The sequence below is a fragment of the Sciurus carolinensis genome, chromosome 2 (genome assembly GCF_902686445.1).
Source record: "Sciurus carolinensis chromosome 2, mSciCar1.2, whole genome shotgun sequence".
Taxonomy (NCBI): domain Eukaryota; kingdom Metazoa; phylum Chordata; class Mammalia; order Rodentia; family Sciuridae; genus Sciurus; species Sciurus carolinensis.
Window position 1 is genome coordinate 190240933 of NC_062214.1, and position 15767 is coordinate 190256699.

General features: G+C 35.0%; 1 protein-coding gene across 4 annotated transcripts in view; it reads left to right on the forward strand.

Moving 5' to 3' along the window:
- Window positions 1-15767, forward strand: part of Ppp4r4 (protein phosphatase 4 regulatory subunit 4) — a 106738-nt gene that overhangs the window by 79031 nt on the left and 11940 nt on the right. For 2 of the 4 annotated variants that reach the window (XM_047541857.1, XM_047541859.1), the window contains exons 15-23: window positions 3409-3514; window positions 4831-4978; window positions 8275-8419; window positions 10782-10823; window positions 10911-10985; window positions 12612-12681; window positions 12986-13072; window positions 13358-13451; window positions 14552-14622. In XM_047541857.1, the coding sequence (XP_047397813.1) occupies window positions 3409-3514; window positions 4831-4978; window positions 8275-8419; window positions 10782-10823; window positions 10911-10985; window positions 12612-12681; window positions 12986-13072; window positions 13358-13451; window positions 14552-14622 (838 nt within the window). Of the gene's footprint in view, window positions 1-3408; window positions 3515-4830; window positions 4979-8274; window positions 8420-10781; window positions 10824-10910; window positions 10986-12611; window positions 12682-12985; window positions 13073-13357; window positions 13452-14551; window positions 14623-15767 lie in introns of those variants that run through there. The other 2 variants (XR_007107287.1, XM_047541858.1) reach the window with 2 other exon arrangements.

Sequence of the window (15767 nt, forward strand, 5' to 3'; positions counted from 1 at the left end):
GGGAACAATCTACCAAGAAGATATAAAAATAATAAATTTTTATGCCCCAAATATGGGTGCCACTAATTACATAAAAGAGACAATACTCAAATTGAAGCCTCAGATATACCCCAGTACAATAATACTGGGTGATTTCAACACATGTCTCTCAACATTAAGTAGGGCATCCAGACATAAACTCCGTAAAGACTCTTTGGACCTGAAAAATATCATAAATAAATGGACTTAACAGACCTCTATAGAATATTTCATACAACAGTTCAGTACACTTTATTCTCAGCATACCATGGAACCTTATTCAAAATAGACTATGTTTTAGGTCACAAAGCAACTTTGGAGCTTCTAGAGTAAGGATGGTAGAAAGAAGTAATCAAATAATAAATATATTAATAGGAGGTTATAAGTGAAGCTTGATCTTAATTGTTTCAGTCTAATTACACAGGCATGTTTGTGTTTAGGATGTGGAAAAATATATAAATTGTTAACTTCAGGAAAGAGAAATGACTTACAATGTAGAATATGAATGAGTGCTTTTTAGACTGAGAGTTTTTTGTTGTTGTTGTTGTTGTACCAGGAATTGAACCCAGTGGGACTTAACCATTGAGCCACCTCCCCAGCCCTTTTAAAATGTTATTTAGAGACAGGGTCTCACTAAGTTGCTTAGGGTCTCACTAAGCTGCTGAGGCTGACTTTGAACTCAGAATCCTCCTGCCTCAGCCTCCTGAATTGCTGGGATTTATAGACTTGTACCATCATGCCCAGCTGAGAGATGTTTTACTGTTCTCCTTTACAAGGAGATAATTCCACACTCTAAAGCAAATACATAATTATTATAGCACGTTTTCTGTGCTCAAACAGGGCACATAAAAACTTATATTTTTATTTCCATCCTTATATTCATTTAATCATTCATTCATTCATTCAACAAAATTTATAGTGTCCTTACTATGTGCCAAGCATTATTCTAGGTGCCAGGAATATAATAGTGAACAAAAAGGCATAGAACCTGTTCTTGTAGAATTTACATTCTACTGGGGGACATTTGACAACATTCATAATTATTCTTTAATGTCACTTAATATCCAATATATATTAACAGATAAGCAAATTTCTCCTGTGAGCTTTATGATTATTTTATTTCATATAGGATCCAGTTAAGATCTCTACCTTGCCTTTGGTTGTTATATCTCTCAGTTCTCTTTCTCTTTTTTGGGTTATGCTTGGGATTGAACTCACAGCCTAGCACATTCTAAGCAAGTATGATCGCCCACCGCCCACAGGGACAATCACAATGCGTACGCTCTTCTTGATCACAGGAACCAAAAGGGAGTTCATTCCGCAAGTCTCAGACTTATATCGAGAACATCAGCCTATCAGAGAGTAGACTACCAGGAAAGTCAGCCTATCAAGGAACAGTCTCCAGGCAGATACTAGGATTGCCTCATGTACAACAGCCAACCAGAGTTACTTCCTAAAACTTGTATATGAGTGCAGCTATGTTTGGCAAGCTGCCAGGCGCCATCTTAGAGATCAGGCCACGGTGTGGCTCTGGGGCCCTCAGAGCCCGCCCCTGACAAGCAAGTGCTCTACCCCAGAGCTACATTCCCAGCCCTCTGGATTCTCTTTTTATCTAGAACGGTCTCCCTGTCCCTCTCCCCACTTGCTCATAACATGGAATGTGGAAGAAACTGGATGGTTGTCCTGTAGAATATTCTAACTTGCTATTTGTTGGATTGCTGCATCTCTGTGTTCCTAGTAAACTGTAAGTTAGATCTGAGGGCAAGGATTCTTTACAGGTGCTGCTGTGCATTTTATATTACATCACATCTGGGTGGTTGTTCCAATGTTGGTGAGCCAAGATGGTTTTCTCCCTTGTGAACTGTACTGTGGTCTGCAACAGATTCTTCAGCATTCTGAACACCCAGTTTCTTACCAGCTTTTACTCAACAGTTTTAGCACCCATTAGTGATCCTTGCTCAAATTACTTTATTAGAACTTGTAAGAGGGTGATTTTTTAAAACTCCCATCATTTCTTAGACCTCATTGATGGTATTCTTCTATAAAGAAGTGCTTTCCCTCATCCACCTGTATATGTGGTTACCCTGAGATACAGGTAAGATCAGGATGGAATCTTAATTCTTTTGTTTTTCTCTCTGTGTTTCTTTTAGACTCTTTAAAATAATAAATAATATAATAATTTGCAGTCATTATTCTTTATGTTTAAATTGTTATGACTTCAAGATGGCTTTTATGTTCTTTTGACCTGATAGTATATTTATCTTTGATTTCTGACCCAAAAGGATATTTACCTTATGCTATAAGGTATATATTATATATGAGGTATAAACTATATGTAGTTTCATGTGACTAGTATATATGCATTTGAAATTCTTTTATTATACACAAAAGAATAATATGCTTTTATTTAGTCCACTGTTTATGTAAAATTCATTTTAAACCTACTTATGTTTCTGATTATATTTTTTTAAGTTTTCTGTTCTAAATCATAGCAGGTATCCTCTTTTTACATTCAACATGAAATGGTGTCTAGCAGGGTGGGAGTGGCAGGTGTGAAGGGGAGTGGACACGCAGACACTGCTGTCTGAGCACTGGGGCATTTTATTCTGCTTGCATTTCCAGGATTCCCACCGTAATAGTCTCAGTATTCAGTCATTGAGTATTGTGATGTTTTATATGTAATTTAGGATGGTAAATTTGAATTTATAATGGACACAATATACCTGGTTGACTCTTCTCTAATATGTGGTTTGAACATAAACCCAGTAAGTAAGTGGTTGAATTCATTTAGGTTAAGATTCTCGTTAGTGGTGTGACAGGAATTCAAAGGACAGAGGGATTGGTATACTGGTAAGAGAGAGTGACTTGCGTCCTTTGGGTTCTAAGCTTTGTACCATGGGCCAGAGGTTACAGTGAATGATGCTCAGGTTGAGGAACCAGAAGGATAGAAGAGTGGACTTGACCATGGGGTCTCTACCTTTTTATTTCAGAATGAGTGGTACATTTTTGGTGATATATCTGACACATGGTATGTTCTCACAAATGTTTGTTGAATGAATGAGTGACAGAATCCAGGAAATGGGGGCCAGAGCCATATTTGAGGACCATGTCATTTAAGATGATGTGACAAGAAAACAAGAGTCAAACTTAGATGATTTGAACATGACTGCATCACCTTAACTTTGCACTATGTTGTATTAGTTGATTTGTCTGAGTGATATTAACATTTAATTATGAAGACTCTTCCAGAAGGATGTAAATTTAGTGATTTGAAAGGCAGTGAAGACTCCTCTTTTAGACACTAACTTAAAATTGATTTGGTGGGGGCAAATTATTAAGAAAATGTATTAGGTTATAGTGTAATTGTCTTTCTTATTTATTTCTTTTAAGAATGTCTTACCTGTCCAAAAGGCAGCTTCACGAACATTATGTGTTTTTCTACGATATAATCGTAAACAAGAACAGAGACATGAGGTCATTCAAAAATTAATTGAACGTAAGTAATCAAATCTCTTATTTTGAAAACAAAAACCAGAAAGTAACCAAGCCAATAGGCTTTAATTAGATCCGAATTGTGTTAGGTATTGTTTTACCAAAAGCATATAGGCAAGTGTTGGTACATATCTAGTGTGTGCTTTTATTTAAGTTTTGTTGGTTTATTTGTGTTTATTTTGAAATATTCATCTCAGGATCAGATCTATGTTGAATGAAAATGGTGATTACTTGGAGCCTTCTTTTGTGAATTTCAATACTTAAGAAATTAAAATATGTAAATTTATATTGAAAGCCTAGTTTCTTCCTTGATGAAACAGTATTTGGAACTAAAATATGAATAGAATATTTATGAATCCAATCATTTATTTTGTAATTGTTTTCAATATTAGTAGAATTAGTAGAAAAAATTTTTTCCTTGAATAGAGTATGAATCTAGTGAGTCTAGATGGTTTTACCATCTTAAAAAAATAAATCATTCAACAAATGCAAATTCATTTTAATTTGTTAAGGGCTAAAGTGAAGGCAAAAACCTTAGTTAAAGTATTAAGTCTAAAAATAATGTCATATACCTATATATACTTAGTGAATTTGCTATTCATTGAATGTTTTGACTGTTACTTATTGAATAGTAATGGAATTTTCTAGTTATTGGAACTTGCCATTTTGAGCATGAATTGCCACTTTTCAAAAAAATAGAGTACTTTTATAAAATTTTATTTGAGAAAAATTATTGTCAGTACTCTTTGATATTTCTTTTTGTGGTCTATTCTAACTCAATTTTCATTTTCCATGGGTAGGAGCTCACATTTAGAATGTTTTAGTTTGCAAGAAGATTCTATTTGGTTTTAATATTAAGAACTTTTCTGCTGAACATTTATTTATGTGAAAAGAACTTTATTCACTCAAAGCATATTTGAGGAAATAAGAATAATCTGATTATTAAAAGATTTTGAAGTTATATAGTTCTGCACTCAATTCTGAATCATAGCACTAGCATCCTTATATTTTAGGAGGGGTAAGTATGTGCATGCCAGTGGATTGCTTTTCAGGGTTAAATGAGATATCTTGTGTAAGTACTTAGGATATAGTGAGTGATCAAAAAATAGTAGACCTAGTCTTTCAATAATTAATATTTATGGACTTAATTCAGTGTTAATAACATCTTTTGCTGATTTTTGAGATGCCAGTAATCTTGGAGTCTACAAATCTGGGGACTATCATGTGTTGAATAAATTTGTCACATATTATGTGTGTTTAATATTGTCATGCATAATTTCATGTAGGAAAAGTTAACTTATGTTTTTGTTGTTGTTCTAGAACTTGGTCAAGGAAGAAGTTACTGGAATAGGCTTCGATTTTTGGACACCTGTGAATTTATCATAGAAATATTTTCCAAATCATTTTTCTGTAAATATTTCTTTCTGCCTGCCATTGAGCTGACACATGATCCAGTAGCAAACGTGAGGTATGTCACCGATCCCACTCTGTAGGCTCTCTCTTCACATTCTTGTTTCCTTTGCTGTTCAGAAGCTTTTTAATGTGCTGCCATCTCACTTGTTGATGCTTGGTTTTATTTCTTGAGCTTTAGGAGTCTTGTTAAGGAAGTTGGTGTTTGTACCAAAGCAATGGGGTATTGACCCCATATGTTTTCTTCTAACAATTGTGACGTTTCTGGTGTAATTCCTATCTTTGATTCATTTTGATTTGATTGTTGTGAGAGATAGGGATCAAGATTCATTTTTCTACATAGGAATATACAGTTTTTCCATCATCATTAGTTAAAAAGGCTGTCTTTTCTTCAATATATAGTTTTTGCATCTTTGTCAAGTATCAAATGGCTTTTAAGTATGTGGGTTTGTCTCTGTGCTTTCTGTTCTATTTCATTGGTCTTTGTGTCTGTTTAGATGCCAGTGCCATGCTGTTTTTATTACGTAGCTCTGTAGTATAATTCGATATCAGGTATTTTGATGCCTCATACATTGCTCTTCTTGCTCAGGATTGCTTTGGCTATTCTGAGTCTTTTAGTCTTCCAAATGAATTGTAGGACTCTTTTTTAGTTCTGTGAAGAATATCATTGATATTTCGATGGAAATTGCATTGAATTCATATATTGCTTTTGATAGTATAGCCATTTGACAATATTAATTCTGCCTATCCAAGAATGTGGGAGGTCTTTCCATCATCTGAGGTCTTCTTTAATTTCTTCCTTCATTCAATGTTCTATAATTTTCATTGCAGAGATCTTTCACCTCCTTTGTTAGATTAATTTCTAAGTATTTTATATCTAATTTTTGAGGTACAAAATCAACTTTCCATATGATAAACCCACTTATAAAAGCAGTTGATAAAAATAATTTGAAAGAAAATGAATCATCTGTACTTGGGTCAGTGTGACGAACAGCAGTGCAGACTCTTAGAGAAAGCCATCTGCTAGTTCAGAAATCAAGTGAAGATTAATCAAATATCACTCCATGAATTTGGGTTGGGGTAGAAGATCATTGCATAGGAATTTATCTTGGTCCTCACTCTCCTGCCTGGTCAGCTGTCAGCCAAAGATGCATCCAGCAATACCTAATACTACCTGGCTTTTGGGTACCAAAGCCTTTATCTAGTGCTTTAGGGATGTGTAGATAGGATGAAGGCTACCACAGGCTAGAGTGGTAGGATCACATAGGTCAAGAGGATTGTTTCTGGAGCCACACTGCCTGAGCTGCAATTACACTTCTACACTGGCTGTGTATCTGTGGGCAAGTCATAAGACATCTTTGTGCACTAATTTCCTTAGTACCTAATTGGTAGGCTATTTTAAGGAATACTTACCTGTGATAATTTACACAAAGTACTTTGCTTACCAGAAATGTGTGGTCCTTAATCTCAAGAGTTTGATAAAGTTACGGGCCCAGGATTCTTATAGAGATTCATTACTGCTGCGCCTTTTGTAGCTTATTTGAATATGTTTTCTAGACATTCCATGTGTAAAAAAAAATGAAGCATGCATAGACTGTCAAGTGTTTTTATTCTTCCCTAAGTGAATGTTCAAAATTTAAATTAACTGAGTTTAGATAATATAAAGGCTAGGAAAACCCTGTTGGTATTTAAAGAAGTCTCTCCTCAGCTGCCAGAAACGAAATGCTTTCTCCTTGGGGCACTAGGACTCCTTGGTTGGAGAAAGTATCACTGGTTTTTGTGGTGAGTGCTGGGTGAGAGCATGGCCATTATTACTGTTCAGTGCTGAACGTGCTAGAGAAAGACCTACTTTACCCTTTTTGATGCATAAATAGCAAATTTTGTAATATATGAAGACTTCTCAACTGAAGATTCTGCTTAAACCATCCTGGAAACTCTCCAAATGAGATGTAGCTATCTCAAAGCTTGCAATGGAAATAAAAAGTTGCAATCTGGAGAGCACACAGATGAATGAATGAATACAACAGTCATGAGAGAGACAGCCGCCCAGCATCCCTGCCCCAAACTGGCTCTGGCAGAGATGTCGAGTTTCACAGAGCAGAATGTTTCCTCGGCACCACCTCCTCCTGGGAAGGTGTTCTTTACTTTTCAGGTTCCCTCTTCCTGCCCAGTATTAGTCATCCTCCTTGCTTCTTCCTGGTTGACCTAACCTAGACCATGTGTATTCCAGAAGGTTTTCTTTTATCTCTCTATTCTCTCAAGGCACTTGGCACCTTGGCAGTCTCTCAGATCTCATGGTTTGACTGTTACCTGCATGCTGAGAGTGTGTGACTTTATCTCCTGCAAGGACAGCTATCTGGATAACAGCCCATGTGGCATTTCCATTGCATATCTAATAGGCACTCTGTTCAGAATTCAATCCTGATCGTCCTTAACTTGCTTTTGCTCCTTCTGCAGTCATCTCCATCTCAGTAAACAACCATTTCATCTTCTCACTTGCTCAGGTCAAAATCTTAACTCCTTTTTTCCCCTGTCATTGCACCTCCAGTCTTGCGGAATATGTCTAGAATCCAGCCACTTCTTATGCCCTCTGCTGCTGCCTCTCTGTGCAGTTGACCATCGGCTCTTACAAAGGCCTTTTCTCTCATTTCTCTTTTCTCCTTTACCACCTACAATCTAATCTCAAAACAGCAGCCAGATGATATGACATTTCTCACTGTACTCATAATAGAAGCTAGTCTCCCTACTATGACCTGCAAAGCCATGAACTGGCCTCTTGTCACCACAGTGAGGCCTCCTGCGAATCTCACTTTGACTGTTCTCACACAAGTCAGTTTGCTAAGGTGGACCACTTACTAATTTGGGGCAATACCAGAGGCAATGTCCCTGTAATGCTCCTCTCCAGATACTTTTGTGGTTCATACTCTGCTACTCTTCAGGTCTTTGCTTAAATATCTTATTTCCAGTGAAACCTTCACTGATCTCCTCACTCACCACCTGCTTCAAAGTTGACCCATCCCTTCCTAGCACCCCGCTCCCATCTTGTTTCCCTGATTTGTTTCTCTGTAGCACTTAAACAGCTGTAAGACAAAAATTGTGCACATTTGTTTATTCTCTCTTCCCTGTCCCTATATTGGAATGTGAATTCCCTAAGAGCAAAGAATATTGTTGATTTTATTCATGTTCATAGCTCAATATCCAGAATGATGAATGTTAGACACATAATAGGCACTCCACAAATATTTGTTCCATGAATAAATGAATTCCCAGGCTATCTCACGCTTGAATTTTCTTTGTTCCATGTTACTATTATTCTGAATTATCACATTCATTCTAAATGTTAACTTATTACAGAATGAAACTTTGTTATCTGTTACCCAAAGTGAAGTCAACGCTGAAGATTCCTGCAGATAAGCATCTACTTCAGCAGTTAGAAATGTGTGTGCGAAAACTGCTGTGCCAGGAAAAAGACAAAGACGTTCTGGCTATTGTGAAGAGAGTGAGTATCCCTCTTGCCACAGCCTTGTGTTTTCTGCATTTGCATAGTATTAAGTGTGGCTTCTCTACTTTAGCTTGACAGGGTAGCAGTTTGTTAAGATATTTATATCCTTGCTAAAGTAGTAATAGGTAAGTGATTTGGTTGGTGTGTGCTACAACTGGACATGAAAGTTCCTTCTGAAGGGCCATTAGATGTTGAGCTCCTTGGGGAGCTTGGCACATGGTGCTCAGTGAACATTGCTCAATTAATAATGAATGCTTCACTCACCAGATTTTCCTCAGAAGTGATTACACTCCAGTAAAGTTTGGTTGGTAAAATTGAAAAGTCATCTCTTATAGAAACAGCCTTGGAAGGGTCCTCAGAGTTACTTCAGTGGTCAGCTTGACTTTTATAATAGCCCTTGACCTAGAAATTCTGTTTTTGCTGAAGATGGCTTTAGTAAGTAGCAGAGCCAGGACTTGAACTGAGAGCTGGTATTGACCCCTTGACCACATTTCTTTTTAAATACTGTAAAATTTATTATTTTTGTTTTGTTTTGTTTTGTTTCAGCATGAGGTCTCATTGTTCGGATTGTTTGGGAAAACTAGAACAATAAGTATTTGGGTTAGTAAGCTCAAATCTTAAAATGCTTTATAGTTTTCAAAAACTTTGCTTAATATATAACTGGAAACTCTGGAAATTAGAGCGTTAGAAGACTTGGATCTAAGATCAAACCAAATAAAGTAGTTACTTTTATGAAGCTGAATATGAACTTTAGGATAATTTTTGAGTATTTATGTTTTTGTGAGAGAGATTAATTCATTAATGTTGTAAATAAATTAGCACCATTGATAAGAAAAAAAAACAAAATCCTGTGATTTTCCCCTTTTTTTATTCTAAAGATTGTTGCCAGATGTCATGAGGACTTTATTAAAGTGATTTGATAACATTATTAATCAGTATAATAATTTACTGAAATGTGAATTCCTCTTTCCTCAGTAAAAATAACCAGAAATACCCCACGCTAGACAATGCAGGTAGATCTAAACATATACACATGCATGCACATTTGGTTCTACCAGACCGTTCTGTCCTTAATATTTATGTATAATTATTTTAACTGGTCAAAATAATAAACTTGAGAGACTAGGTTACTTTTCCAAAAGAAGTTATTAATTCAAGAGATATTATAAGGTGGGGTGGATCTCCTAAAAATCAAAGGGAGATCAGTAGAGAAAAGGGATGAAGATGGGAAGTAGGGAGGGAGGGGGGAAATGCTGGGGAGGAATATTGGTTGAATGATATTGTTACATTGTGTACATGAATGAATATGTAGCAACAAAACCTCTCAATATGTACAAAAATTTTTTAAACCTACAAAAAAGAGAGATATAAGCTACTCCCAAAAATAGGTACAATAATGACATAATTAAATTAGTACATTATTAATCCACAATGTGTTATTCTGGAGTGTAGCTTTTATTTTAAGCCCACTTTTCACAATGAAGTCAGTCTGTCTCATGAAAATTCTGTAGTTAACATTGATCAGGCTGAGGTATTATTAATATGGGAAACTGAGGGAGCTGCACTAAGCTTGGAGATAAAAATGGAATAGTTTAGCCTAACCAGTTTTTTAATATGGAAAGTAATTGTATCTAAAAGGGACATTTCATGGCATAAAGCATACATTTTTGGAAATTTGGTCATACAAATAAAGTGTCAAATCTTATATGTTTGCAATAGATAGCTTTGGGCTTATGAATATATATTTACTTTGGTGATTAGGTTTACTTTTGTAGAATAAATTTTAGGAGTACTCTTCTCTGTCAGAAATAGAACTATGGATTAGATTGACCATTGTTTGATTAGAATTATGTTTTCAGACCATTGTATTCTGAAAGACATACTGAATTAGGAGAGAAGTTTTAGAGCAAAGCCTTTTCTATTGATCAGACTATTGAAATGATAAACAGTCTCTGTGGAAAGGACCTAAGAATTTTAATCCAATTGAGAGCTTGCTCCATGCATATTTAGCTAAGAGACTTTTTAACATTTCAAAAACTATATTCTATTTCTGAAAGTTCAGAAAAGATTGGCACTGGGAGTTAGAAATCAAATTGTATGCATTTAGTTTTTAAAATATGCCTTTAGACTTGCTCTTCTTAACGTTAAAAACTTTGAAATGTTAAAATAGATTCTGGCACTAATACACAGAAGTTGATTGTACACACCATGTAGAACTGGGTAGAACCACAGTTTTCTGTTTAGCCCTGCTCCTAGCCTGGTAGTCTTCCCATTGACCCTCCTGGGAAGGAGTATCTGAGAAACAGTTGATTGCTTGAATTTGGTTACTGTTGAATAATTCTGAAAATTTCCTTTCTAGACTGTACTAGAGTTGGACAGAATGGAAATGTCCATGGATGCTGTAAGTGTACTCTCTTTACCTTATATTGAAAGAAATGTTTAAACATTGGCACAGAGTCATCATGAATGTTTGGCAATGTCTTTACAGTTTCAGAAAAAGTTTTATGAAAAAGATTTGTTGGATCAAGAGAAAGAAAGAGAAGAACTACTTCTTTTGGAAATGGTATGTTTTTTTTTTTAACACACACACACACACACACACACACACACATACACATGCTCTTTTTTTGATCAGTGTTAACTGACTTTCTTATTAAACTTAAAAAATAATTTATCATATTACTTTTTTTCTTCCTAATGACTTAAGAAGCATTTTGATTTTCTGAAATCTATTTTTATTAATTGGGGAAATATACTACATATTAGAGCCTTAAAAAACCCTTACCATATAGCAGTAAAACCTACATACAATTAACTGCATATATTTAAAGCATACAGTTTGATGAGTTTTGATATATGGACCTACTTGACCCTGTCACCACCATCAAAGTACCAAACATTTCCATTCTCCCATGTTTTTACATGCCCCTTGGTAATTTATATCTTCTCTTCTAGTCCCTAGAATCCACTGAGCTAGTTTCTTTCACTAAACAGTTGCATTTTCTAGTATTTTTATAAATTGAGTCATTTGTCATTCTTCTTTCCATCAATGTAATGATTTTGAAATTCATCCATTTATTGTACGTATCAATAGGTCTTTTCTCTTTATTTCGGGGTAGTATTCTGTATTATGCATATACAACAATTTGCTTTTGTATTTAACTTTTAACAGATATCTGGGTTACTTCTAGTTTGGGGATATTACAATAAAGCTGCTACAGCTATTCTAGTGGGTATGTAATAGTGTCTCATTATGGTTTTAAATTGTATAAACCTGGTGCCTAAAGATGTTGAGCATCTTTCCTTTTGTTTATTGGCCCCTTGATGAAATTTGTTTTCAAAATTTACAGCACATGGTTCTTATTATTATTGAGATATAAGAGTTCTTCGTGCATTCTAAATACAACTCTTGTTAATCTGCATATTATAAATATTTTCTTGGAGTCTGTGGTTTATCTTTTCATTTACTTAGTATTTTGAAGAACATAAGTTTTTAATTTTAACATAAGTTTTTAATTTTTTCTCTTTCATTCTGTTAATATACTGACTTATACTGATTTTGTAAATAGCAAACCAATTTTATGCTGGGGGCATAAACCTACTTGGTGATGACATAGTGTCCTTTTCTTTCTCTATTTTGGCCAATGTTTTTGTTAAGGAATTTTACAATCTGTATTCATTGATTTCATAGTGAAATTGGTTCATAATTTTATTTTTTGTAACTTTTTGGGTCAGATTTGGTATTAGAATTAATCTGGCCTCATAAAACAAGATGGACACTGTTCCTGCCTCCTCTGTTTTCTGACAGCTCGTATAGACCATTTTCTTTTCTTTCAATCTTTTTAAAGAAAAATATTATTTTACCATTTATCAATTAGAAATTGAAATAGCCAATGCTAACATATATTTTGCTTATGAGCATTAGTAAATACCTTCTAGAAAATAAAGGCTTATTATAACAACGATGCAAAACTCAGTGTTTTAGTTTGGTAAACCAGAAACTCTGTAGATTTGTAAAAGAGCACAAATTTGGAAGGACAGTGAGTTCTTTAGACACAAATATGGAAAAACTCCACTTTTAAAAGACAGTTTTCCAAACTAATTGTATCTCAGAAGCTTGATTCTCACCAGAACTTCCTAACTCTATTTAAGCTTTTCCTTTAATATGAGGACACTCTTCTCCTAACAGGAGCAATTAGAGAAGGAGAAGCAACAGAATGATGGAAGGCCCCCGGGTGACAAGATCTTTGATAAGAAACGTAAGTTGTTTGTGAAAATTGCTTGCTTGGTGTAGCACAGATGCTAGGAATACATGAATAAACGGCAGCAGCCAGTGTAAGATTCAGACCCTTCCAAAGGGAAGTTGGAGTTTGGTAATAGCTGTAGGATTGTGCAATTGATCACTGAATAGCAAAGAAAACATGGAAGTATATAAAATAATACTGTTTGGAAAAGAATGCTGCTTAACTAGGGTCAGTGATTCCTATTTTCTGTGTTTTACATTTGTGAAGATTAGTTAGGACTCAGAGGAAGTTATAAAACTTAAAACAGAGTTTGTTTTAGGCAGAGACACTAAGACACTGACGCAAAGTCTGCCCAAGAACATCCCCATTTCTGTTCCTGGACCCTCTTCTAGCACCCCATCAACAAGTAAGAAATGATTTTTTATGTCTTTCATAAACTTTTTTTGTTTAAAAAAATCTGCTAGATAAGATATGTTATCCTGAAACATCTTTTGGCCTTTTATTGTTAATCATTTTGGTGGTTCTCAGTGGGTAGAGTGGGTAAGGGATGCTCCATTCTGCTCGAACTAGGAAGAATGCTCAGTCCATCTGTGTTTTACTGAAAATGATGGGGGTTGGGGAGGAAGTGGGGTGAGGGCAATGAGGGTAGACTGAACAATTGCATTTTCCTTTTTTCTGTTTATCACTCTAGGCAAAGAAATCAAGAAATCCAAATTGATTCGAAGCCAGTCTTTTAATAATCAAGCTTTTCATGCAAAATATGGCAACTTAGAGAAATGTACTAGGTATGACCTGTTAGCTCTTCACTTTTAACTTTGTATTTTATAGTCACGCATGTATATTTATGTGAAATGTTTACATTATAATAAAAATCAGAATTAATCTTGTGGGTTGTTTAAATAAAGCAATAAAGTATTCTCATCTATAAAGACTATTACACTTAAAATTGGGGCTGTGGATGTATCTCAGTGGCAGAGCACTTGGCTGTCATGCTCAGGGGCCTTTAATTCAATCCCTAATACTACCAAAAAGAAAAAGAAAGTGTCCAAATTTGCATAAACATTGGTGTCTTGACATTCTAGGAAGAATACTGCCAGGACACTAAGTAAGAACATCATGGAATCCATGTGTCATTTATGAGAGGGTGGCACTATATCACATTGGATGGGCATGAGGATGCCTCCATTGTTAAGTGGCTGTGGACACCCATTTACTATTAATGCTATTTTCCTGCCTATAAAGAAGCCACTGGCATGATGGTACAGTAAGATGGTCACAAGAGAGTTCTGACAATAGGCAAATGTCTGGTTTCAATTTTTTAGTCTAGGAGATAAAATTATAAATAGTTAAGATCAGGAGAGAAGTAGCACAAATTAAAATTACCATGCTTTAAGCAAAGTAATTTTAAGAAAACATAAATGTCTTTAAAAGCATTCATATCTCAAGATAAATAACTTGTTACAGAAAAAACATTTTTCTTTTATTAAAAATAACTTATTCCAGATTTTTAGCTATAGTTTGGGGAAGTAGATCCAACTAGAGTTCCCAGTCAATAGGGTGATATTAGGATGCACAGAGGGGAGAGACTATGACTAAAGAGAAGTTATTTTCAGGAAAATTTTCCCATTTTACCTGGGTTGGCTGAACTCTAAAGAAAAACTGTGGTTCTGATGAAACAAAAGTTTAAGGAAATGCCTTTAATTTATAGATGTAAGTGTCCTGAGGCATGGAATGTAAAAAGAGAGAGAGAGAAATAAAAGCAGAAAGCATATTTTATAAGTAGTAGAGGGAAGTATTTACAAAACAAGATTAAAAGCCAAAGTGTAGCGATCCACGGCTGAGAAGCAGTTTTCTGTATTTTAACTGGAGTCATGTTCTTTTCCAGTAAGAGTTCTGTAGCAGCATATGCACCCTCTGTCTCAGGGTTAACAAAGACTTCTGTGCTTTCACTAACGGGTAAGTAGTCATCTAAACGCTTTGAAAAAAAAGTTCTTAAACTTAACAAAATATTATTTTCTTTAAATGACTTAGTTCTTTATTTCTAGATAGTTTTTCCTAAATTTATTTCTTTATCGAATCTCTGAGAAATTAAACTTTTCCCTAGCAATTGAGAAAATGCTGGACTGTAGTCTTTTGTTTTTACTGTGTCAAGATTCAGAGCTTAATACTTGGAAAAGGCAAGTGTGATAGAATGGCTTCACTGTGGTCTCAGGGCCTACTGAGGCATAGGCCAGAAGTTTCCCAATTTTAAGGGAGTTGAAAGCAGTAGGGAGTCACTCTAACTTATGCGCAGCTGAACATTCACCATCTTATGTGTATGATAGTTTGTTCCCAGTGTTGGCAAACTTCAGTAAAGGGCAGATCACAAATATTTCAGATTGGTCTGTCACAATTACTCAACTCTGATGTTGTAGCATAAAACTAGCCACAGATAATACCTAATGAATCAGTGTGGCTGTGTTCCAATAAAATTTTAGTGACAAAAATAGGCAGCAGGGAAGATTTGCCCAAAGGCTGTAGTTTGCTGACCTCTGGCTTGTATAATAGGAAGATAGAATTACATGGTGAACACAGTAGAGTATAATGTTAAAAATTACTGATGGCTGTATGTGTATTTTTAACTTTCTGCTTTGGGAATATTTTGAAAGTTGTAATAATGATTGGTGGTAATTTTTTTAGTGTAGATGATGGTTAATCTGCTAAATGCTTTGAAATTCTTATGGGCCTAATTTTATTTCATTTTTAGGTTACATTTTGAATATTCTGTCTTCCCCTTACTTGTGTTTAATTCTAATGAAGAATATGTATACTCATTGACTGTTTTATTAACAGTTTTTCATTTGTTAGAACAGAAAATCATTCTAAAATTAAAGCATTGATATTCATATGTAGTACATAGTGTGGTTTTACAAGGTGGACTGTGGTCATCACAAGAAATCTGAAATACTTTGAAGGTAGACAGTTGTTGAATTACAGTTATCATATCTTGAAGTCAGGGTTATAAGTAATAAAACTGTTGATTCCTTTTATTGCAGCAAAGCAGTGAATCCCTTAGGATGTACTTATTAAGGAACATTTAGTGTTCAACAATTTATTTACAA